Here is a 25,467-nt window from a genome sequence, read left to right on the forward strand (position 1 = left end):
TTGATACTGTGTTGTTGGGTACTGTGTTGTTGGATACTGTGTTGTTGGGTACTGTGTTGTTGGATACTGTGTTGTTGCATACTGTGTTGTTGGGTACTGTGTTGTTGTATACTGTGTTGTTGGATACTGTGTTGTTGGGTACTGTGTTGTTGGATACTGTGTTGCTGGGTACTGTGTTGTTGGGTACTGTGTTGTTGGGTACTGTGTTGTTGGGTACTGTGTTGTTGGGTACTGTGTTGGGTACTGTGTTGGGTACTGTTGTTGGGTACTGTGTTGTTGGGTACTGTGTTGTTAGGTACTGTGTTGTTGGGTACTGTGTTGTTGGGTACTGTGTTGTTGGGTACTGTGTTGTTGGGTACTGTGTTGTTGGATACTGTGTTGTTGGGTACTGTGTTGTTGGGTACTGTGTTGTTGGGTACTGTGTTGTTTGATACTGTGTTGTTGGGTACTGTGTTGTTGGATACTGTGTTTGATACTGTGTTGTTGGGTACTGTGTTGTTTGGTACTGTGTTGTTGGATACTGTGTTGTTGGGTACTGTGTTGTTGGGTACTGTGTTGTTGGGTACTCTGTTGTTGGGTACTGTGTTGTTGGGTACTGTGTTGTTGGATACTGTGTTGGATACTGTGTTGTTGGGTACTGTGTTGTTTGATACTGTGTTGGATACTGTGTTGTTGGGTACTGTGTTGTTGGGTACTGTGTTGTTTGATACTGTGTTGGATACTGTGTTGTTGGGTACTGTGTTGTTTGATACTGTGTTGGATACTGTGTTGTTGGGTACTGTGTTGTTGGGTACTGTGTTGTTGGGTACTGTGTTGTTGGGTACTGTGTTGTTGGGTACTGTGTTGTTGGATACTGTGTTGTTGGGTACTGTGTTGTTGGATACTGTGTTGTTTGATACTGTGTTGTTTGATACTGTGTTGTTGGGTACTGTGTTGTTGGGTACTGTGTTGTTGGGTACTGTGTTGTTTTATACTGTGTTGTTGGGTACTGTGTTGTTGGAAACTGTGTTGTTTGATACTGTGTTGTTGGGTACTGTGTTGTTGGATACTGTGTTGTTTGATACTGTGTTGTTTGATACTGTGTTGTTGGGTACTGTGTTGTTGGGTACTGTGTTGTTGGATACTGTGTTGTTGGATACTGTGTTGTTGGGTACTGTGTTGGGTACTGTGTTGTTGGGTACTGTGTTGTTTTATACTGTGTTGTTGGGTACTGTGTTGTTGGATACTGTGTTGTTGGATACTGTGTTGTTGGGTACTGTGTTGTTGGGTACTGTGTTGGGTACTGTGTTGTTGGGTACTGTGTTGTTGGGTACTGTGTTGTTGGGTACTTTGTTGTTGGGTACTGTGTTGGGTACTGTGTTGTTGGGTACTGTGTTGTTGGGTACTTTGTTGTTTGGTACTGTGTTGTTGGATACTGTGTTGTTGGGTACTGTGTTGTTTGATACTGTGTTGTTGGATACTGTGGTGTTGGGTACTGTGTTGTTGGATACTGTGTTGTTGGGTACTGTGTTGTTGGGTACTGTGTTGGGTACTGTGTTGTTGGGTACTGTGTTGTTGGGTACTGTGTTGTTGGGTACTGTGTTGTTGGGTACTGTGTTGTTGGGTACTGTGTTGTTGGGTACTGTGTTGTTGGGTACTGTGTTGTTGGGTACTGTGTTGCTGGATACTGTGTTGTTTGGTACTGTGTTGTTGGATACTGTGTTGTTGGGTACTGTGTTGTTGGGTACTGTGTTGTTGGGTACTGTGTTGTTTGGTACTGTGTTGTTTGGTACTGTGTTGTTGGGTACTGTGTTGTTGGGTACTGTGTTGTTGGGTACTGTGTTGTTTGATACTGTGTTGTTGGGTACTGTGTTGTTGGATACTGTGTTGTTGGATACTATGTTGTTTGGTACTGTGTTGTTGGGTACTGTGTTGTTTGATACTGTGTTGTTGGATACTGTGTTGTTGGGTACTGTGTTGTTGGGTACTGTGTTGTTGGATACTGTGTTGTTGGCTACTGTGTTGGATACTGTGTTGTTGGGTACTGTGTTGTTAGATACTGTGTTGTTGGGTACTGTGTTGTTGGGTACTGTGTTGTTGGGTACTGTGTTGTTGGGTACTGTGTTGTTGGGTACTGTGTTGTTGGGTACTGTGTTGTCGGGTACTGTGTTGTTGTGTACTGTGTTGTTTGATACTGTGTTGTTGGGTACTGTGTTGTTGGATACTGTGTTGTTGGGTACTGTGTTGTTGGATACTGTGTTGTTGCATACTGTGTTGTTGGGTACTGTGTTGTTGGATACTGTGTTGTTGGATACTGTGTTGTTGGGTACTGTGTTGTTGGATACTGTGTTGTTGGGTACTGTGTTGTTGGGTACTGTGTTGTTGGGTACTGTGTTGTTGGGTACTGTGTTGTTGGGTACTGTGTTGTTGGGTACTGTGTTGTTGGGTACTGTGTTGGGTACTGTTGTTGGGTACTGTGTTGTTGGGTACTGTGTTGTTTTATACTGTGTTGTTGGGTACTGTGTTGTTGGAAACTGTGTTGTTTGATACTGTGTTGTTGGGTACTGTGTTGTTGGATACTGTGTTGTTTGATACTGTGTTGTTGGGTACTGTGTTGTTGGGTACTGTGTTGTTGGGTACTGTGTTGTTGGATACTGTGTTGTTGGATACTGTGTTGTTGGGTACTGTGTTGGGTACTGTGTTGTTGGGTACTGTGTTGTTTTATACTGTGTTGTTGGGTACTGTGTTGTTGGATACTGTGTTGTTTGATACTGTGTTGTTGGGTACTGTGTTGTTGGGTACTGTGTTGGGTACTATGTTGTTGGGTACTGTGTTGTTGGGTACTGTGTTGTTGGGTACTTTGTTGTTTGGTACTGTGTTGGGTACTGTGTTGTTGGGTACTGTGTTGTTGGGTACTTTGTTGTTTGGTACTGTGTTGTTGGATACTGTGTTGTTGGGTACTGTGTTGTTGGGTACTGTGTTGTTGGGTACTGTGTTGTTGGGTACTGTGTTGTTGGATACTGTGTTGGATACTGTGTTGTTGGGTACTGTGTTGTTGGGTACTGTGTTGTTTGATACTGTGTTGGATACTGTGTTGTTGGGTACTGTGTTGTTTGATACTGTGTTGGATACTGTGTTGTTGGGTACTGTGTTGTTGGGTACTGTTTTGTTGGGTACTGTGTTGTTGGGTACTGTGTTGTTGGGTACTGTGTTGTTGGGTACTGTGTTGTTGGGTTCTGTGTTGTTGGGTACTGTGTTGTTGGTTACTGTGTTGTTTGATACTGTGTTGTTGGGTACTGTGTTGTTGGGTACTGTGTTGTTTGATACTGTGTTGTTGAATACTGTGTTGTTGGGTACTGTGTTGTTGGATACTGTGTTGATGGGTACTGTGTTGTTGGATACTGTGTTTGATACTGTGTTGTTGGGTACTGTGTTGTTTGGTACTGTGTTGTTGGCTACTGTGTTGTTGTATACTGTGTTGTTGGGTACTGTGTTGTTGGGTACTGTGTTGTTGGGTACTGTGTTGTTGGATACTGTGTTGGATACTGTGTTGTTGGGTACTTTGTTGTTTGGTACTGTGTTGGGTACTGTGTTGTTGGGTACTGTGTTGTTGGGTACTTTGTTGTTGGATACTGTGTTGGATACTGTGTTGTTGGGTACTGTGTTGTTTGATACTGTGTTGGATACTGTGTTGTTGGGTACTGTGTTGTTGGGTACTGTGTTGTTTAATACTGTGTTGGATACTGTGTTGTTGGGTTCTGTGTTGTTTGATACTGTGTTGGATACTGTGTTGTTGGGTACTGTGTTGTTGGGTACTGTGTTGTTGGGTACTGTGTTGTTGGGTACTGTGTTGTTGGGTACTGTGTTGTTGGGTTCTGTGTTGTTGGGTACTGTGTTGTTGGGTACTGTGTTGTTTGATACTGTGTTGTTGGGTACTGTGTTGTTGGGTACTGTGTTGTTGGGTACTGTGTTGTTGGGTACTGTGTTGTTGGGTACTGTGTTGTTGGATACTGTGTTGTTGGGTACTGTGTTGTTGGATACTGTGTTGTTGGGTACTGTGTTGTTGGGTACTGTGTTGTTGGGTACTGTGTTGTTTGATACTGTGTTGTTGGGTACTGTGTTGTTGGGTACTGTGTTGTTTGATACTGTGTTGTTGGATACTGTGTTGTTGGGTACTGTGTTGTTGGATACTGTGTTGATGGGTACTGTGTTGTTGGATACTGTGTTTGATACTGTGTTGTTGGGTACTGTGTTGTTTGGTACTGTGTTGTTGGCTACTGTGTTGTTGGATACTGTGTTGTTGGGTACTGTGTTGTTGGGTACTGTGTTGTTGGGTACTGTGTTGTTGGATACTGTGTTGGATACTGTGTTGTTGGGTACTGTGTTGTTGGATACTGTGTTGGATACTGTGTTGTTGGGTACTGTGTTGTTGGGTACTGTGTTGTTGGGTACTGTGTTGTTGGGTACTGTGTTGTTGGATACTGTGTTGTTGGGTACTGTGTTGTTGGATACTGTGTTGTTTGATACTGTTTTGTTTGATACTGTGTTGTTGGGTACTGTGTTGTTGGGTACTGTGTTGTTGGGTACTGTGTTGTTGGGTACTGTGTTGTTGGGTACTGTGTTGTTGGATACTGTGTTGGATACTGTGTTGTTGGGTACTGTGTTGTTTGATACTGTGTTGGATACTGTGTTGTTGGGTACTGTGTTGTTGGGTACTGTGTTGTTGGGTACTGTGTTGTTGGGTACTGTGTTGTTGGGTACTGTGTTGTTGGGTACTGTGTTGTTGGATACTGTGTTGTTTGATACTGTGTTGTTTGATACTGTGTTGTTGGGTACTGTGTTGTTGGGTACTGTGTTGTTGGGTACTGTGTTGTTGGGTACTGTGTTGTTGGCTACTGTGTTGTTAGATACTGTGTTGTTGGGTACTGTGTTGTTGGGTACTGTGTTGTTGGGTACTGTGTTGTTGGGTACTGTGTTGTTGGGTACTGTGTTGTTGGGTACTGTGTTGTCGGGTACTGTGTTGTTGTGTACTGTGTTGTTTGATACTGTGTTGTTGGGTACTGTGTTGTTGGATACTGTGTTGTTGGGTACTGTGTTGTTGGATACTGTGTTGTTGCATACTGTGTTGTTGGGTACTGTGTTGTTGGATACTGTGTTGTTGGATACTGTGTTGTTGGGTACTGTGTTGTTGGATACTGTGTTGTTGGGTACTGTGTTGTTGGGTACTGTGTTGTTGGGTACTGTGTTGTTGGGTACTGTGTTGTTGGGTACTGTGTTGTTGGGTACTGTGTTGTTGGGTGCTGTGTTGGGTACTGTTGTTGGGTACTGTGTTGTTGGGTACTGTGTTGTTTTATACTGTGTTGTTGGGTACTGTGTTGTTGGAAACTGTGTTGTTTGATACTGTGTTGTTGGGTACTGTGTTGTTGGATACTGTGTTGTTTGATACTGTGTTGTTGGGTACTGTGTTGTTGGGTACTGTGTTGTTGGGTACTGTGTTGTTGGATACTGTGTTGTTGGGTACTGTGTTGGGTACTGTGTTGTTGGGTACTGTGTTGTTTTATACTGTGTTGTTGGGTACTGTGTTGTTGGATACTGTGTTGTTTGATACTGTGTTGTTGGGTACTGTGTTGTTGGGTACTGTGTTGGGTACTATGTTGTTGGGTACTGTGTTGTTGGGTACTGTGTTGTTGGGTACTTTGTTGTTTGGTACTGTGTTGGGTACTGTGTTGTTGGGTACTGTGTTGTTGGGTACTTTGTTGTTTGGTACTGTGTTGTTGGATACTGTGTTGTTGGGTACTGTGTTGTTGGGTACTGTGTTGTTGGGTACTGTGTTGTTGGGTACTGTGTTGTTGGATACTGTGTTGGATACTGTGTTGTTGGGTACTGTGTTGTTGGGTAATGTGTTGTTTGATACTGTGTTGGATACTGTGTTGTTGGGTACTGTGTTGTTTGATACTGTGTTGGATACTGTGTTGTTGGGTACTGTGTTGTTGGGTACTGTTTTGTTGGGTACTGTGTTGTTGGGTACTGTGTTGTTGGGTACTGTGTTGTTGGGTACTGTGTTGTTGGGTTCTGTGTTGTTGGGTACTGTGTTGTTGGTTACTGTGTTGTTTGATACTGTGTTGTTGGGTACTGTGTTGTTGGGTACTGTGTTGTTTGATACTGTGTTGTTGAATACTGTGTTGTTGGGTACTGTGTTGTTGGATACTGTGTTGATGGGTACTGTGTTGTTGGATACTGTGTTTGATACTGTGTTGTTGGGTACTGTGTTGTTTGGTACTGTGTTGTTGGCTACTGTGTTGTTGGATACTGTGTTGTTGGGTACTGTGTTGTTGGGTACTGTGTTGTTGGGTACTGTGTTGTTGGATACTGTGTTGGATACTGTGTTGTTGGGTACTTTGTTGTTTGGTACTGTGTTGGGTACTGTGTTGTTGGGTACTGTGTTGTTGGGTACTTTGTTGTTGGATACTGTGTTGGATACTTTGTTGTTGGGTACTGTGTTGTTTGATACTGTGTTGGATACTGTGTTGTTGGGTACTGTGTTGTTGGGTACTGTGTTGTTTAATACTGTGTTGGATACTGTGTTGTTGGGTTCTGTGTTGTTTGATACTGTGTTGGATACTGTGTTGTTGGGTACTGTGTTGTTGGGTACTGTGTTGTTGGGTACTGTGTTGTTGGGTACTGTGTTGTTGGGTTCTGTGTTGTTGGGTACTGTGTTGTTGGGTACTGTGTTGTTTGATACTGTGTTGTTGGGTACTGTGTTGTTGGGTACTGTGTTGTTGGGTACTGTGTTGTTGGGTACTGTGTTGTTGGGTACTGTGTTGTTGGGTACTGTGTTGTTGGATACTGTGTTGTTGGGTACTGTGTTGTTGGATACTGTGTTGTTGGGTACTGTGTTGTTGGGTACTGTGTTGTTGGGTACTGTGTTGTTTGATACTGTGTTGTTGGGTACTGTGTTGTTGGGTACTGTGTTGTTTGATACTGTGTTGTTGGATACTGTGTTGTTGGGTACTGTGTTGTTGGATACTGTGTTGATGGGTACTGTGTTGTTGGATACTGTGTTTGATACTGTGTTGTTGGGTACTGTGTTGTTTGGTACTGTGTTGTTGGCTACTGTGTTGTTGGATACTGTGTTGTTGGGTACTGTGTTGTTGGGTACTGTGTTGTTGGGTACTGTGTTGTTGGATACTGTGTTGGATACTGTGTTGTTGGGTACTGTGTTGTTGGATACTGTGTTGGATACTGTGTTGTTGGGTACTGTGTTGTTGGGTACTGTGTTGTTGGGTACTGTGTTGTTGGGTACTGTGTTGTTGGATACTGTGTTGTTGGGTACTGTGTTGTTGGATACTGTGTTGTTTGATACTGTGTTGTTTGATACTGTGTTGTTGGGTACTGTGTTGTTGGGTACTGTGTTGTTGGGTACTGTGTTGTTGGGTACTGTGTTGTTGGGTACTGTGTTGTTGGATACTGTGTTGGATACTGTGTTGTTGGGTACTGTGTTGTTTGATACTGTGTTGGATACTGTGTTGTTGGATACTGTGTTGTTGGGTACTGTGTTGTTGGGTACTGTGTTGTTGGGTACTGTGTTGTTGGGTACTGTGTTGTTGGGTACTGTGATGTTGGGTACTGTGTTGTTTTATACTGTGTTGTTGGGTACTGTGTTGTTTGATACTGTGATGTTGGGTACTGTGTTGTTTTATACTGTGTTGTTGGGTACTGTGTTGTTGGATACTGTGTTGTTTGATACTATGTTGTTGGGTACTGTGTTGTTTGGTACTGTGTTGTTGGGTACTGCGTTGTTGGGTACTGTGTTGTTGGGTACTGTGTTGTTGGGTACTGTGTTGTTGGGTACTGTGTTGTTGGGTTCTGTGTTGTTGGGTACTGTGTTGTTGGGTACTGTGTTGTTGGATACTGTGTTGTGATACTGTGTTGTTGGGTACTGTGTTGTTGGGTACTGTGTTGTTGTGTACTGTGTTGTTGGGTACTGTGTTGTTGGGTACTGTGTTGTTGGTACTGTGTTGTTGGGTTCTGTGTTGTTGGGTACTGTGTTGTTGGGTACTGTGTTGTTTGTACTGTGTTGTGGTACTGTGTTGTTGGGTTCTGTGTTGTTGGGTACTGTGTTGTTGGGTACTGTGTTGTTGGATACTGTGTTGTTGGGTACTGTGTTGTTGGTACTGTGTTGTTGGGTACTGTGTTGTTGGGTACTGTGTTGTTGGGTACTGTGTTGTTGGGTACTGTGTTGTTGGGTACTGTGTTGTTGGGTACTGTGTTGTTTGATACTGTGTTGTTGGATACTGTGTTGTTGGGTACTGTGTTGTTGGATACTGTGTTGATGGGTACTGTGTTGTTGGATACTGTGTTTGATACTGTGTTGTTGGGTACTGTGTTGTTTGGTACTGTGTTGTTGGCTACTGTGTTGTTGGATACTGTGTTGTTGGGTACTGTGTTGTTGGGTACTGTGTTGTTGGGTACTGTGTTGTTGGATACTGTGTTGGATACTGTGTTGTTGGGTACTGTGTTGTTTGATACTGTGTTGGATACTGTGTTGTTGGGTACTGTGTTGTTGGGTACTGTGTTGTTGGTACTGTGTTGTTGGTACTGTGTTGTTGGGTACTGTGTTGTTGGATACTGTGTTGTTGGGTACTGTGTTGTTGGATACTGTGTTGTTTGATACTGTGTTGTTGGATACTGTGTTGTTGGGTACTGTGTTGTTGGGTACTGTGTTGTTGGGTACTGTGTTGTTGGGTACTGTGTTGTTGGGTACTGTGTTGTTGGGTACTGTGTTGTTGGATACTGTGTTGGATACTGTGTTGTTGGGTACTGTGTTGTTTGATACTGTGTTGGATACTGTGTTGTTGGGTACTGTGTTGTTGGGTACTGTGTTGTTGGGTACTGTGTTGTTGGGTACTGTGTTGTTGGGTACTGTGTTGTTGGGTACTGTGTTGTTGGGTACTGTGATGTTGGGTACTGTGTTGTTTTATACTGTGTTGTTGGGTACTGTGTTGTTTGATACTGTGATGTTGGGTACTGTGTTGTTTGATACTGTGATGTTGGGTACTGTGTTGTTTTATACTGTGTTGTTGGGTACTGTGTTGTTGGATACTGTGTTGTTTGATACTGTGTTGTTGGGTACTGTGTTGTTGGGTACTGTGTTGTTGGGTACTGCGTTGTTGGGTACTGTGTTGTTGGGTACTGTGTTGTTGGGTACTGTGTTGTTGGGTACTGTGTTGTTGGGTACTGTGTTGTTGGGTACTGTGTTGTTGGATACTGTGTTGTTCCATAAGAGAACTACTGTTAGTGCAGATGCAAATGTCCTTGTGGATATTAGGGTTGGGTGATGTCAACCTTCTTTCTATCCTGATTATGTACCCATAAAACATCGCCCCCTATTGGTCAACCCCAAATAAACACTTTAAAGAGGTCAAATTACCGTTGGGCTACAGTATAAAAGGCCAAATCTGACGGACCAGTGAGTGTCTGACGAGGAACAGGCTGTCTTACCGTAGTGAGTTACGTTATAGGACTACATCATGATGGATAGAAACAGTATACAACTCCTCCCAATTGGAAAATAACCGCGAGCCACTGCGTACCCACATCCATACCCATAACATGTGGTCAGAGCCGGCCCTAGCCTTTTGGGGGCCCTAAGTGAAATTTGGCTGAGAGATTCCTTTTTTAGGGGGGAGTGGAGACTTGGCTAGTCGCGTTAGCATCTTTTCTCATGCCTCTACCCACAGAACCTAATGGAGCATTGATGCAATATAATTTAGTTCTGTGTTTCTGAGATGAGTTAGAATGTGTTTACCAGCAGCAGGGTCAGTCAGTCTGTCTGTCTGCCAGTCTGTCTGTCTGCCTCAAGCCTCATCAGTCCTCCAGTGCCACCATGCCTTTCACTGGGTCCTTCACCCTCATCTAGAGAGAGAGAGAGAGAGAGGGGGAGAAAGAAAGAGGGGGAGAGAGGGGGGAAAGACAGAGAGAGAGAGAGAGGGAGAGAGAGATAGAGAGAGAGAGAGAGAGAGAGAGAGAGAGAGAGAGAGAGAGAGAGAGAGAGAGAGAGAGAGAGAGAGAGAGAAAAAAAGAGAGAGAGAGAGGGTGGGGAGAGAGCGAGGGGGAGAGAAAGCGAGAGAGGGGGAGAGAGAGAGACAGAGAGGGGGGGAACGAGAGAGAGAGAGAGAGAGAGAGAGAGAGAGAGAGAGAGAGAGAGAGAGAGAGAGACAGAAAGACAGGGGGAGAGAGAAGGAGAGAGAGAGAGAGAGAGAGAGAGAGAGGAGAGAGAGAGAGAGAGAGAGAGAGAGAGAGGAGAGAGAGAGAGAGAGAGAGAGAGAGAGAGAAAGACAGGGGGAGAGAGAAAGAGAGAAAGAGAGAGAGAGAGAGAGAGAGAGAGAGAGAGAGAGAGAGAGAGAGAGAGAGAGAGAGAGAGAGAGAGGAATGCACGAGGAGCGGTTACATCACTGACCTGTGAGTACTTAGTGGAGCATCAACACACACGCCCACACACACACACACACACACACACACACACACACACACACACACACACACACACACACACACACACACACACACACACACACACACACACACACGAAGACCTGAATGGCCCTGCTTGTGCTTTTCTGCATCTTTTGTGTCTCTCTCAGATGGCTGGTTACAAGTTTCAGTCTGTTACTCAGATGTGAGGCGATTAACCCTTCACTTACTGTAAGTACTGTTAACTTAATGTTAACTCAGTTTAATGTTAACTCAGTTTAATGTTAACCAAGTTTAATGGTAACCAAGTTTAATGTTTAACCAAGTTTAATGTTGACCCAGTTTAATGTTAACCCAGTTTAATGTTAACCCAGTTCAATGTTACCCAGTTTAATGTTAACTCAGTTTAATGTTAACCCAGTTTAATATTAACCCAGTTTAATATTAACCCAGTTTAATGTTAACCCAGTTTAATGGTAACCAAGTTTAATGTTAACCCAGTTTAACGTTAACCCAGTTTAATGTTAACTCAGTTTAATGTTAACCCAGTTTAATGTTAACCCAGTTTAATGTTAACCCAGTTTAATATTAACCCAGTTTAATGTTAACCCAGTTTATTGTTAACCCAGTTTAATGTTAACCCAGTTTAATGTTAACTCACTTTAATGTTAACCCAGTTTAATGTTAACCCAGTTTAATGGTAACCAAGTTTAATGTTAAATCAGTTTAATGTTAACCCAGTTTAATGTTAACTCAGTTTAATGTTAACCGACTTAAACCCTCATATTAGACACACTAGAAACTCACAAATGTATACAGATGCCATATCTTAATTTGAGACAGTTCGCTACAGCAGGAAAATAATCCTGCAGCATCAGGAAATGTGAGCCGTTATTTGGATTATAATCGGTGGAAAATGTTTTGTAGGGGTTGATGACTTTTTCATTAGGGAAAATCAAGTCTGAAATGTTAAAGTTGAAATTACAAACTTTAGAAGCCTTTTATAAAACTTTGAATACACTAAGTGTGCATTTCCTGCAGAAGTATTCCTGCAACAACAGGATGATCAAATTAAGATATGGCATCTGTAGTTAAAACCCATATTTTCCAGTCCTCAGGTTTCACATAGAAACATCTACAGGGGTCTCCTCCCCCCTCTCCTCCCCCCTCTCGTCTCCTCTCCTCCCCCCTCTCGTCTCCTCTCCTCCCCCCTCTCTTCTCCTCTCCTCCCCCCTCTCGTCTCCTCTCCTCCCCCTCTCGTCTCCTCTCCTCCCCCCTCTCGTCTCCTCTCCTCTCCCTCTCGTCTCCTCTCCTCCCCCCTCTCCTCTCCTTCCTCCTCTCGTCTCCTCTCCTCCCCCCTCTCTTCTCCTCTCCTCCCCCCTCTCGTCTCCTCTCCTCCCCCCTCTCGTCTCCTCTCCTCCCCCCTCCCCCCTCCTCTCCCCCCTCCTCTCCCCCCCTCTCCTCCCCTCTCTCGTCTCCTCTCGTCTCCTCTCCTCCCCCCTCTCTTCTCCTCTCCTTCCACCTCTCCTCCCCCCTCTCGTCTCCTCTCCTCCCCCCTCTCGTCTCCTCTCCTCCCCCCTCTCGTCTCCTCTCCTCCCCCCTCTCGTCTCCTCTCCTCCCCCCTCTCGTCTCCTCTCCTCCCCCTCTCGTTTCGTCTCCTCCCCCCTCTCCTCTCCTCCCCCCTCTCGTCTCCTCTCCTCCCCCCTCTCCTCTCCTCCCCCCTCTCGTCTCCTCTCCTCCCCCCTCTCGTCTCCTCTCCTCCCCCCTCTCCTCTCCTCCCCCCTCTCGTCTCCTCTCCTCACCTCGTCCAGTTCTTTGCGTGTGTCGTCCTCCATGTGACGGATGTCCTCCATAGTGAGTTCGATCCACTTGTCGATCCAGCAGAACAGCTGACGGTGGAAGTTGGTAAACAGACGCTTCTCTTGCTGAGAGGGAAGGAGGGAAGGAGGGAAGGAGGGATGGAGGAAAGGAGGGACGGAGGGAAGGAGGGAAGGAGGGAAGGAGGGAAGGAGGGACGGAGGAACGGAGGGAAGGAGGAACGGAGGAACGGAGGGAAGGAGGGAAGGAGGGAAGGAGGGAAGGAGGGACAGAGGGAAGGAGGGAAGGAGGGACGGAGGGAAGGAGGGAAGGAGGGAAGGAGGAACGGAGAGAGAGATAAAGGAGACATCCTAGTTGTCTTTGTTACATGTCATATAATACCATAATACTATAACGTTAATAAAGACAGCCCCCCTCCCCCGCACCTCTTGATTCAGAGGGGTTGGGTTGAATGCGGAAGACACATTTCAGATGAAGGCATTCAGTTGAACAACTGACTAGCTATCCCCCCTTTCCCTTTCCCTCACCCTTTCCCTCACCCTCACCCTTTCCCTTTCCCTCACCCTTTCCCTCCCCCCTTTCCCTTTCCCTCCCCCTTTCCCTCACCCTCACCCTTTCCCTTTCCCTAATCTGGAAACCCCAGCAGGAAATGATTTAGCCCCCTGCAACTCCCAACCTGGCCAATAGAGGGCAGAGCAAACAACATATATATAGTATAGACATGGAGACTGGGACTGAATCAGTATAGACATGGAGACTGGGGCTGAATCAGTAGAGACATGGAGACTGGGGCTGAATCAGTATAGACATGGAGACTGGGGCTGAATCAGTAGAGACATGGAGACTGGGACTGAATCAGTATAGACATGGAGACTGGGGCTGAATCATGGAGACTGGGGCTGAATCAGTAGAGACATGGAGACTGGGGCTGAATCAGTAGAGACATGGAGACTGGGGCTGAATCAGTATAGACATGGAGACTGGGGCTGAATCAGTATAGACATGGAGACTGGGACTGAATCAGTATAGACATGGAGACTGGGGCTGAATCAGTATAGACATGGAGACTGGGGCTGAATCAGTATAGACATGGAGACTGGGGCTGAATCAGTATAGGCATGGAGACTGGGACTGAATCAGTATAGACATGGAGACTGGGGCTGAATCATGGAGACATGGAGACTGGGGCTGAATCAGTATAGACATGGAGACTGGGACTGAATCAGTAGAGACATGGAGACTGGGGCTGAATCAGTATAGACATGGAGACTGGGGCTGAATCAGTAGAGACATGGAGACTGGGGCTGAATCAGTATAGACATGGAGACTGGGACTGAATCATGGAGACTGGGGCTGAATCAGTAGAGACATGGAGACTGGGGCTGAATCAGTATAGACATGGAGACTGGGGCTGAATCAGTATAGACATGGAGACTGGGGCTGAATCATGGAGACTGGGGCTGAATCAGTAGAGACATGGAGACTGGGACTGAATCAGTAGAGACATGGAGACTGGGACTGAATCAGTATAGAGATGGAGACTGGGGCTGAATCAGTATAGACATGGAGACTGGGGCTGAATCAGTATAGACATGGAGACTGGGGCTGAATCAGTATAGACATGGAGACTGGGGCTGAATCAGTAGAGACATGGAGACTGGGGCTGAATCAGTATAGACATGGAGACTGGGACTGAATCAGTAGAGACATGGAGACTGGGGCTGAATCAGTATAGACATGGAGACTGGGGCTGAATCAGTAGAGACATGGAGACTGGGGCTGAATCAGTATAGACATGGAGACTGGGACTGAATCATGGAGACTGGGGCTGAATCAGTAGAGACATGGAGACTGGGGCTGAATCAGTATAGACATGGAGACTGGGGCTGAATCAGTATAGACATGGAGACTGGGGCTGAATCATGGAGACTGGGGCTGAATCAGTAGAGACATGGAGACTGGGACTGAATCAGTAGAGACATGGAGACTGGGACTGAATCAGTATTGAGATGGAGACTGGGGCTGAATCAGTATAGACATGGAGACTGGGGCTGAATCAGTATAGACATGGAGACTGGGGATGAATCAGTAGAGACATGGAGACTGGGGCTGAATCAGTAGAGACATGGAGACTGGGGCTGAATCAGTATAGACATGGAGACTGGGGATGAATCAGTATAGACATGGAGACTGGGGCTGAATCAGTAGAGACATGGAGACTGGGGCTGAATCAGTATAGACATGGAGACTGGGGCTGAATCAGTATAGACATGGAGACTGGGACTGAATCAGTATAGAGATGGAGACTGGGGCTGAATCATGGAGACATGGAGACTGGGGCTGAATCAGTATAGACATGGAGACTGGGACTGAATCAGTATAGACATGGAGACTGGGGCTGAATCATGGAGACTGGGGCTGAATCAGTAGAGACATGGAGACTGGGACTGAATCAGTAGAGACATGGAGACTGGGACTGAATCAGTATTGAGATGGAGACTGGGGCTGAATCAGTATAGACATGGAGACTGGGGCTGAATCAGTATAGACATGGAGACTGGGGATGAATCAGTAGAGACATGGAGACTGGGGCTGAATCAGTAGAGACATGGAGACTGGGGCTGAATCAGTATAGACATGGAGACTGGGGATGAATCAGTATAGACATGGAGACTGGGGCTGAATCAGTAGAGACATGGAGACTGGGGCTGAATCAGTATAGACATGGAGACTGGGGCTGAATCAGTATAGACATGGAGACTGGGACTGAATCAGTATAGAGATGGAGACTGGGGCTGAATCATGGAGACATGGAGACTGGGGCTGAATCAGTATAGACATGGAGACTGGGACTGAATCAGTAGAGACATGGAGACTGGGGCTGAATCAGTATAGACATGGAGACTGGGGCTGAATCAGTAGAGACATGGAGACTGGGGCTGAATCAGTATAGACATGGAGACTGGGACTGAATCATGGAGACTGGGGCTGAATCAGTAGAGACATGGAGACTGGGGCTGAATCAGTATAGACATGGAGACTGGGGCTGAATCAGTATAGACATGGAGACTGGGGCTGAATCATGGAGACTGGGGCTGAATCAGTAGAGACATGGAGACTGGGACTGAATCAGTAGAGACATGGAGACTGGGACTGAATCAGTATAGAGATGGAGACTGGGGCTGAATCAGTATAGACATGGAGACTGGGGCTGAATCAGTATAGACATGGAGACTGGGGCTGAATCAGTATAGACATGGAGACTGGGGCTGAATCAGTAGAGACATGGAGACTGGGGCTGAATCAGTATAGACATGGAGACTGGGACTGAATCAGTAGAGACATGGAGACTGGGGCTGAATCAGTATAGACATGGAGACTGGGGCTGAATCAGTAGAGACATGGAGACTGGGGCTGAATCAGTATAGACATGGAGACTGGGACTGAATCATGGAGACTGGGGCTGAATCAGTAGAGACATGGAGACTGGGGCTGAATCAGTATAGACATGGAGACTGGGGCTGAATCAGTATAGACATGGAGACTGGGGCTGAATCATGGAGACTGGGGCTGAATCAGTAGAGACATGGAGACTGGGACTGAATCATTAGAGACATGGAGACTGGGACTGAATCAGTATAGAGATGGAGACTGGGGCTGAATCAGTATAGACATGGAGACTGGGGCTGAATCAGTATAGACATGGAGACTGGGGCTGAATCAGTATAGACATGGAGACTGGGGCTGAATCAGTAGAGACATGGAGACTGGGGCTGAATCAGTATAGACATGGAGACTGGGACTGAATCAGTAGAGACATGGAGACTGGGGCTGAATCAGTAGAGACATGGAGACTGGGGCTGAATCAGTATAGACATGGAGACTGGGACTGAATCATGGAGACTGGGGCTGAATCAGTAGAGACATGGAGACTGGGGCTGAATCAGTATAGACATGGAGACTGGGGCTGAATCAGTAGAGACATGGAGACTGGGACTGAATCAGTAGAGACATGGAGACTGGGACTGAATCAGTATTGAGATGGAGACTGGGGCTGAATCAGTATAGACATGGAGACTGGGGCTGAATCAGTATAGACATGGAGACTGGGGATGAATCAGTAGAGACATGGAGACTGGGGCTGAATCAGTAGAGACATGGAGACTGGGGCTGAATCAGTATAGACATGGAGACTGGGGATGAATCAGTATAGACATGGAGACTGGGGCTGAATCAGTAGAGACATGGAGACTGGGGCTGAATCAGTATAGACATGGAGACTGGGGCTGAATCATGGAGACTGGGGATGAATCAGTATAGACATGGAGACTGGGGCTGAATCAGTGTAGACATGGAGACTGGGGCTGAATCAGTATAGACATGGAGACTGGGGCTGAATCAGTATAGATATGGAGACTGGGGCTGAATCAGTATAGACATGGAGACTGGGACTGAATCAGTATAGACATGGAGACTGGGGCTGAATCAGTATAGACATGGAGACTGGGGCTGAATCATGAAGACTGGGACTGAATCAGTATAGACATGGAGACTGGGGCTGAATCAGTGTAGACATGGAGACTGGGGCTGAATCAGTGTAGACATGGAGACTGGGGCTGAATCATGGAGACTGGGACTGAATCAGTATAGACATGGAGACTGGGGATGAATCAGTATAGACATGGAGACTGGGGCTGAATCAGTAAAGACATGGAGACTGGGGCTGAATCATGGAGACTGGGACTGAATCAGTATAGACATGGAGACTGGGGCTGAATCAGTGTAGACATGGAGACTGGGGCTAAATCAGTGTAGACATGGAGACTGGGGATGAATCAGTATAGACATGGAGACTGGGGCTGAATCAGTAGAGACATGGAGACTGGGGCTGAATCAGTATAGACATGGAGACTGTGACTGAATCAGTATAGACATGGAGACTGGGGCTGAATCAGTATAGACATGGAGACTGGGGCTGAATAAGTAGAGACATGGAGACTGGGGCTGAATCAGTATAGACATGAAGACTGGGGCTGAATCATGGAGACTGGGGCTGAATCAGTATAGACATGGAGACTAGGGCTGAATCAGTAGAGACATGGAGACTGGGGCTGAATCAGTAGAGACATGGAGACTGGGGCTGAATCAGTATAGACATGGAGACTGGGGCTGAATCAATAGAGACATGAAGACTGGGGCTGAATCAGTAGAGACATGGAGACTGGGGCTGAATCAGTATGGACATGGAGACTGGGGCTGAATCAGTATAGACATGGAGACTGGGGATGAATCAGTATAGACATGGAGACTGGGGCTGAATCAGTATAGACATGGAGACTGGGGCTGAATCAGTATAGACATGGAGACTGGGGCTGAATCAGTAGAGACATGGAGACTGGGGCTGAATCAGTAGAGACATGGAGACTGGGGATGAATTAGTATAGACATGGAGACTGGGGCTGAATCAGTAGAGACATGGAGACTGGGGCTGAATCAGTATAGACATGGAGACTGGGGCTGAATCATGGAGACTGGGGATGAATCAGTATAGACATGGAGACTGGGGCTGAATCAGTGTAGACATGGAGACTGGGGCTGAATCAGTATAGACATGGAGACTGGGGCTGAATCAGTATAGATATGGAGACTGGGACTGAATCAGTATAGACATGGAGACTGGGGCTGAATCAGTATAGACATGGAGACTGGGGATGAATCAGTATAGACATGGAGACTGGGGCTGAATCAGTATAGACATGGAGACTGGGGCTGAATCATGGAGACTGGGACTGAATCAGTATAGACATGGAGACTGGGGCTGAATCAGTGTAGACATGGAGACTGGGACTGAATCAGTATAGACATGGAGACTGGGGCTGAATCAGTGTAGACATGGAGACTGGGGCTGAATCAGTATAGACATGGAGACTGGGGCTGAATCAGTATAGACATGGAGACTGGGGCTGAATCAGTAGAGACATGGAGACTGGGGATGAATCAGTATAGACATGGAGACTGGGGCTGAATCAGTATAGACATGGAGACTGGGGCTGAATCAGTAGAGACATGGAGACTGGGACTGAATCATGGAGACTGGGACTGAATCAGTATAGACATGGAGACTGGGGCTGAATCAGTATAGACATGGAGACTGGGGCTGAATCAGTGTAGACATGGAGACTGGGGCTGAATCAGTATAGACATGGAGACTGGGGCTGAATCAGTATAGACATGGAGACTGGGGCTGAATCAGTATAGACATGGAGACTGGGGCTGAATCAGTATAGACATGGAGACTGGGGCTGAATCAGTATAGACATGGAGACTGGGGCTGAATCAGTAGAGACATGGAGACTGGGACTGAATCATGGAGACTGGGACTGAATCAGTATAGACATGGAGACTGGGGCTGAATCAGTATAGACATGGAGACTGGGGCTGAATCAGTAGAGACATGGAGACTAGGGCTGAATCAGTATAGACATGGAGACTGGGGCTGAATCAGTAGAGACATGGAGACTGGGGCTGAATCATGGAGACTGGGGCTGAATCAGTATAGACATGGAGACTGGGGCTGAATCAGTATAGACATGGAGACTGGGGCTGAATCATGGAGACTGGGACTGAATCAGTATAGACATGGAGACTGGGGCTGAATCAGTGTAGACATGGAGACTGGGGCTGAATCAGTGTAGACATGGAGACTGGGGCTGAATCATGGAGACTGGGACTGAATCAGTATAGACATGGAGACTGGGGATGAATCAGTATAGACATGGAGACTGGGGCTGAATCAGTATAGACATGGAGACTGGGGCTGAATCATGGAGACTGGGACTGAATCAGTATAGACATGGAGACTGGGGCTGAATCAGTGTAGACATGGAGACTGGGGCTAAATCAGTGTAGACATGGAGACTGGGGATGAATCAGTATAGACATGGAGACTGGGGCTGAATCAGTAGAGACATGGAGACTGGGGCTGAATCAGTATAGACATGGAGACTGGGGCTGAATCAGTATAGACATGGAGACTGGGACTGAATCAGTATAGACATGGAGACTGGGGCTGAATCAGTATAGACATGGAGACTGGGGCTGAATAAGTAGAGACATGGAGACTGGGGCTGAATCAGTATAGACATGGAGACTGGGGCTGAATCATGGAGACTGGGGCTGAATCAGTATAGACATGGAGACTAGGGCTGAATCAGTAGAGACATGGAGACTGGGGCTGAATCAGTAGAGACATGGAGACTGGGGCTGAATCAGTATAGACATGGAGACTGGGGCTGAATCAATAGAGACATGAAGACTGGGGCTGAATCAGTAGAGACATGGAGACTGGGGCTGAATCAGTATAGACATGGAGACTGGGGCTGAATCAGTATAGACATGGAGACTGGGGATGAATCAGTATAGACATGGAGACTGGGGCTGAATCAGTATAGACATGGAGACTGGGGCTGAATCAGTATAGACATGGAGACTGGGGCTGAATCAGTAGAGACATGGAGACTGGGGCTGAATCAGTAGAGACATGGAGACTGGGGATGAATCAGTATAGACATGGAGACTGGGGCTGAATCAGTAGAGACATGGAGACTGGGGCTGAATCAGTATAGACATGGAGACTGGGGCTGAATCATGGAGACTGGGGATGAATCAGTATAGACATGGAGACTGGGGCTGAATCAGTGTAGACATGGAGACTGGGGCTGAATCAGTATAGACATGGAGACTGGGGCTGAATCAGTATAGATATGGAGACTGGGACTGAATCAGTATAGACATGGAGACTGGGGCTGAATCAGTATAGACATGGAGACTGGGGATGAATCAGTATAGACATGGAGACTGGGGCTGAATCAGTATAGACATGGAGACTGGGGCTGAATCATGGAGACTGGGACTGAATCAGTATAGACATGGAGACTGGGGCTGAATCAGTGTAGACATGGAGACTGGGACTGAATCAGTATAGACATGGAGACTGGGGCTGAATCAGTGTAGACATGGAGACTGGGGCTGAATCAGTATAGACATGGAGACTGGGGCTGAATCAGTATAGACATGGAGACTGGGGCTGAATCAGTAGAGACATGGAGACTGGGGATGAATCAGTATAGACATGGAGACTGGGGCTGAATCAGTATAGACATGGAGACTGGGGCTGAATCAGTAGAGACATGGAGACTGGGACTGAATCATGGAGACTGGGACTGAATCAGTATAGACATGGAGACTGGGGCTGAATCAGTATAGACATGGAGACTGGGGCTGAATCAGTGTAGACATGGAGACTGGGGCTGAATCAGTATAGACATGGAGACTGGGGCTGAATCAGTATAGACATGGAGACTGGGGCTGAATCAGTATAGACATGGAGACTGGGGCTGAATCAGTATAGACATGGAGACTGGGGCTGAATCAGTATAGACATGGAGACTGGGGCTGAATCAGTAGAGACATGGAGACTGGGACTGAATCATGGAGACTGGGACTGAATCAGTATAGACATGGAGACTGGGGCTGAATCAGTATAGACATGGAGACTGGGGCTGAATCAGTAGAGACATGGAGACTGGGGCTGAATCAGTATAGACATGGAGACTGGGGCTGAATCAGTAGAGACATGGAGACTGGGGCTGAATCATGGAGACTGGGGCTGAATCAGTATAGACATGGAGACTGGAGCTGAATCAGTAGAGACATGGAGACTGGGGCTGAATCAGTAGAGACATGGAGACTGGGACTGAATCAGTATAGACATGGAGACTGGGGCTGAATCAGTATAGACATGGAGACTGGGACTGAATCAGTAGAGACATGGAGACTGGGGCTGAATCAGTATAGACATGGAGACTGGGGCTGAATCAGTATAGACATGGAGACTGGGGCTGAATCAGTATAGACATGGAGACTGGGGCTGAATCAGTATAGACATGGAGACTGGGGCTGAATCAGTATAGACATGGAGACTGGGGCTGAATCAGTGTAGACATGGAGACTGGGGCTGAATCAGTATAGACATGGAGACTGGGGCTGAATCATGGAGACTGGGACTGAATCAGTATAGACATGGAGACTGGGGCTGAATCAGTATAGACATGGAGACTGGGACTGAATCAGTATAGACATGGAGACTGGGGCTGAATCAGTATAGACATGGAGACTGGGACTGAATAATGGAGACATGGAGACTGGGGCTGAATCAGTATAGACATGGAGACTGGGGCTGAATCATGGAGACATGGAGACTGGGGCTGAATCAGTATAGACATTGAGACTGGGGCTGAATCATGGAGACATGGAGACTGGGGCTGAATCAGTAGAGACATGGAGACTGGGACTGAATCATTATAGACATGGAGACTGGGGCTGAATCATTATAGACATGGAGACTGGGGCTGAATCAGTATAGACATGGAGACTGGGGCTGAATCAGTATAGAGATGGAGACTGGGGCTGAATCATGGAGACTGGGGCTGAATCAGTAGAGACATGGAGACTGGGGATGAATCAGTGTAGACATGGAGACTGGGACTGAATCAGTATAGACATGGAGACTGGGGCTGAATCAGTATAGACATGGAGACTGGGGCTGAATCAGTATAGACATGGAGACTGGGACTGAATCAGTATAGACATGGAGACTGGGGCTGAATCAGTATAGACATGGAGACTGGGGCTGAATAAGTAGAGACATGGAGACTGGGGCTGAATCAGTATAGACATGGAGACTGGGGCTGAATCATGGAGACTGGGGCTGAATCAGTATAGACATGGAGACTAGGGCTGAATCAGTAGAGACATGGAGACTGGGGCTGAATCAGTAGAGACATGGAGACTGGGGCTGAATCAGTATAGACATGGAGACTGGGGCTGAATCAATAGAGACATGAAGACTGGGGCTGAATCAGTAGAGACATGGAGACTGGGGCTGAATCAGTATAGACATGGAGACTGGGGCTGAATCAGTATAGACATGGAGACTGGGGATGAATCAGTATAGACATGGAGACTGGGGCTGAATCAGTATAGACATGGAGACTGGGGCTGAATCAGTATAGACATGGAGACTGGGGCTGAATCAGTAGAGACATGGAGACTGGGGCTGAATCAGTAGAGACATGGAGACTGGGGATGAATCAGTATAGACATGGAGACTGGGGCTGAATCAGTAGAGACATGGAGACTGGGGCTGAATCAGTATAGACATGGAGACTGGGGCTGAATCATGGAGACTGGGGATGAATCAGTATAGACATGGAGACTGGGGCTGAATCAGTGTAGACATGGAGACTGGGGCTGAATCAGTATAGACATGGAGACTGGGGCTGAATCAGTATAGATATGGAGACTGGGACTGAATCAGTATAGACATGGAGACTGGGGCTGAATCAGTATAGACATGGAGACTGGGGATGAATCAGTATAGACATGGAGACTGGGGCTGAATCAGTATAGACATGGAGACTGGGGCTGAATCAGTAGAGACATGGAGACTGGGACTGAATCATGGAGACTGGGACTGAATCAGTATAGACATGGAGACTGGGGCTGAATCAGTATAGACATGGAGACTGGGGCTGAATCAGTGTAGACATGGAGACTGGGGCTGAATCAGTATAGACATGGAGACTGGGGCTGAATCAGTATAGACATGGAGACTGGGGCTGAATCAGTATAGACATGGAGACTGGGGCTGAATCAGTATAGACATGGAGACTGGGGCTGAATCAGTATAGACATGGAGACTGGGGCTGAATCAGTAGAGACATGGAGACTGGGACTGAATCATGGAGACTGGGACTGAATCAGTATAGACATGGAGACTGGGGCTGAATCAGTATAGACATGGAGACTGGGGCTGAATCAGTAGAGACATGGAGACTGGGGCTGAATCAGTATAGACATGGAGACTGGGGCTGAATCAGTAGAGACATGGAGACTGGGGCTGAATCATGGAGACTGGGGCTGAATCAGTATAGACATGGAGACTGGAGCTGAATCAGTAGAGACATGGAGACTGGGGCTGAATCAGTAGAGACATGGAGACTGGGACTGAATCAGTATAGACATGGAGACTGGGGCTGAATCAGTATAGACATGGAGACTGGGACTGAATCAGTAGAGACATGGAGACTGGGGCTGAATCAGTATAGACATGGAGACTGGGGCTGAATCAGTATAGACATGGAGACTGGGGCTGAATCAGTAGAGACATGGAGACTGGGGCTGAATCAGTATAGACATGGAGACTGGGGCTGAATCAGTATAGACATGGAGACTGGGGCTGAATCAGTGTAGACATGGAGACTGGGGCTGAATCAGTATAGACATGGAGACTGGGGCTGAATCATGGAGACTGGGACTGAATCAGTATAGACATGGAGACTGGGGCTGAATCAGTATAGACATGGAGACTGGGACTGAATCAGTATAGACATGGAGACTGGGGCTGAATCAGTATAGACATGGAGACTGGGACTGAATAATGGAGACATGGAGACTGGGGCTGAATCAGTATAGACATGGAGACTGGGGCTGAATCATGGAGACATGGAGACTGGGGCTGAATCAGTATAGACATTGAGACTGGGGCTGAATCATGGAGACATGGAGACTGGGGCTGAATCAGTAGAGACATGGAGACTGGGACTGAATCATTATAGACATGGAGACTGGGGCTGAATCATTATAGACATGGAGACTGGGGCTGAATCAGTATAGACATGGAGACTGGGGCTGAATCAGTATAGAGATGGAGACTGGGGCTGAATCAGTATAGACATGGAGACTGGGGCTGAATCAGTATAGACATGGGGCTGAATCAGTAGAGACATGGAGACTGGGGATGAATCAGTGTAGACATGGAGACTGGGACTGAATCAGTAGAGACATGGAGACTGGGACTGAATCAGTATAGACATGGAGACTGGGGCTGAATCAGTAGAGACATGGAGACTGGGACTGAATCAGTAGAGACATGGAGACTGGGGCTGAATCAGTAGAGACATGGAGACTGGGGTTGAATCAGTATAGACATGGAGACTGGGGCTGAATCAGTATAGACATGGAGACTGGGGCTGAATCAGTAGAGACATGGAGACTGGGGCTGAATCAGTATAGACATGGAGACTGGGGCTGAATCAGTATAGACATGGAGACTGGGACTGAATCATGGAGACTGGGGCTGAATCAGTATAGACATGGAGACTGGGACTGAATCAGTAGAGACATGGAGACTGGGGCTGAATCAGTATAGACATGGAGACTGGGCCTGAATCATGGAGACATGGAGACTGGGGCTGAATCAGTAGAGACATGGAGACTGGGACTGAATCAGTAGAGACATGGAGACTGGGGCTGAATCAGTAGAGACATGGAGACTGGGGATGAATCAGAATAGACATGGAGACTGGGGATGAATCAGTGTAGACATGGAGACTGGGCCTGAATCAGTAGAGACATGGAGACTGGGGCTGAATCAGTATAGACATGGAGACTGGGGCTGAATCAGTAGAGACATGGAGACTGGGGCTGAATCAGTATAGACATGGAGACTGGGGCTGAATCAGTATAGACATGGAGACTGGGGCTGAATCAGTAGAGACATGGAGACTGGGGCTGAATCAGTATAGACATGGAGACTGGGGCTGAATCAGTAGAGACATGGAGACTGGGGCTGAATCATGGAGACTGGGGCTGAATCAGTATAGACATGGAGACTGGGGCTGAATCAGTAGGGACATGGAGACGGGGGCTGAATTAGTGTAGACATGGAGACTGGGACTGAATCAGTATAGACATGGAGACTGGGGCTGAATCAGTAGAGACATGGAGACTGGGGCTGAATCAGTAGGGACATGGAGACGGGGGCTGAATTAGTGTAGACATGGAGACTGGGACTGAATCAGAATAGACATGGAGACTGGGACTGAATCATGGAGACTGGGGCTGAATCAGTATAGACATGGAGACTGGGGCTGAATCAGTATAGACATGGAGACTGGGGCTGAATCAGAATAGACATGGAGACTGGGACTGAATCATGGAGACTGGGGCTGAATCATGGAGACTGGGGCTGAATCAGTATAGACATGGAGACTGGGGCTGAATCATGGAGACTGGGGCTGAATCAGTATAGACATGGACACTGGGGATGAATCAGTAGAGACATGGAGACTGGGG

At 46.8% G+C, this 25,467-nt stretch overlaps 1 protein-coding gene across 1 annotated transcript in view; it reads right to left on the minus strand.

The window, feature by feature from the left end:
• The window catches only part of LOC129846085 (phosphatidylinositol transfer protein alpha isoform-like), a gene marked incomplete at its 5' end in the record, with an annotated part of 70,389 nt that overhangs the window by 2,160 nt on the left and 42,762 nt on the right, over positions 1-25,467 (minus strand). The window contains 2 exons of the mRNA XM_055914077.1: positions 9,788-9,894; positions 12,255-12,377. Coding sequence (XP_055770052.1) covers positions 9,847-9,894; positions 12,255-12,377 — 171 coding nt within the window. The remainder of the gene's footprint in view (positions 1-9,787; positions 9,895-12,254; positions 12,378-25,467) is intronic.

Source organism: Salvelinus fontinalis, unplaced genomic scaffold, assembly GCF_029448725.1.
Source record: "Salvelinus fontinalis isolate EN_2023a unplaced genomic scaffold, ASM2944872v1 scaffold_0448, whole genome shotgun sequence".
Classification (NCBI taxonomy): Eukaryota; Metazoa; Chordata; class Actinopteri; order Salmoniformes; family Salmonidae; genus Salvelinus; species Salvelinus fontinalis.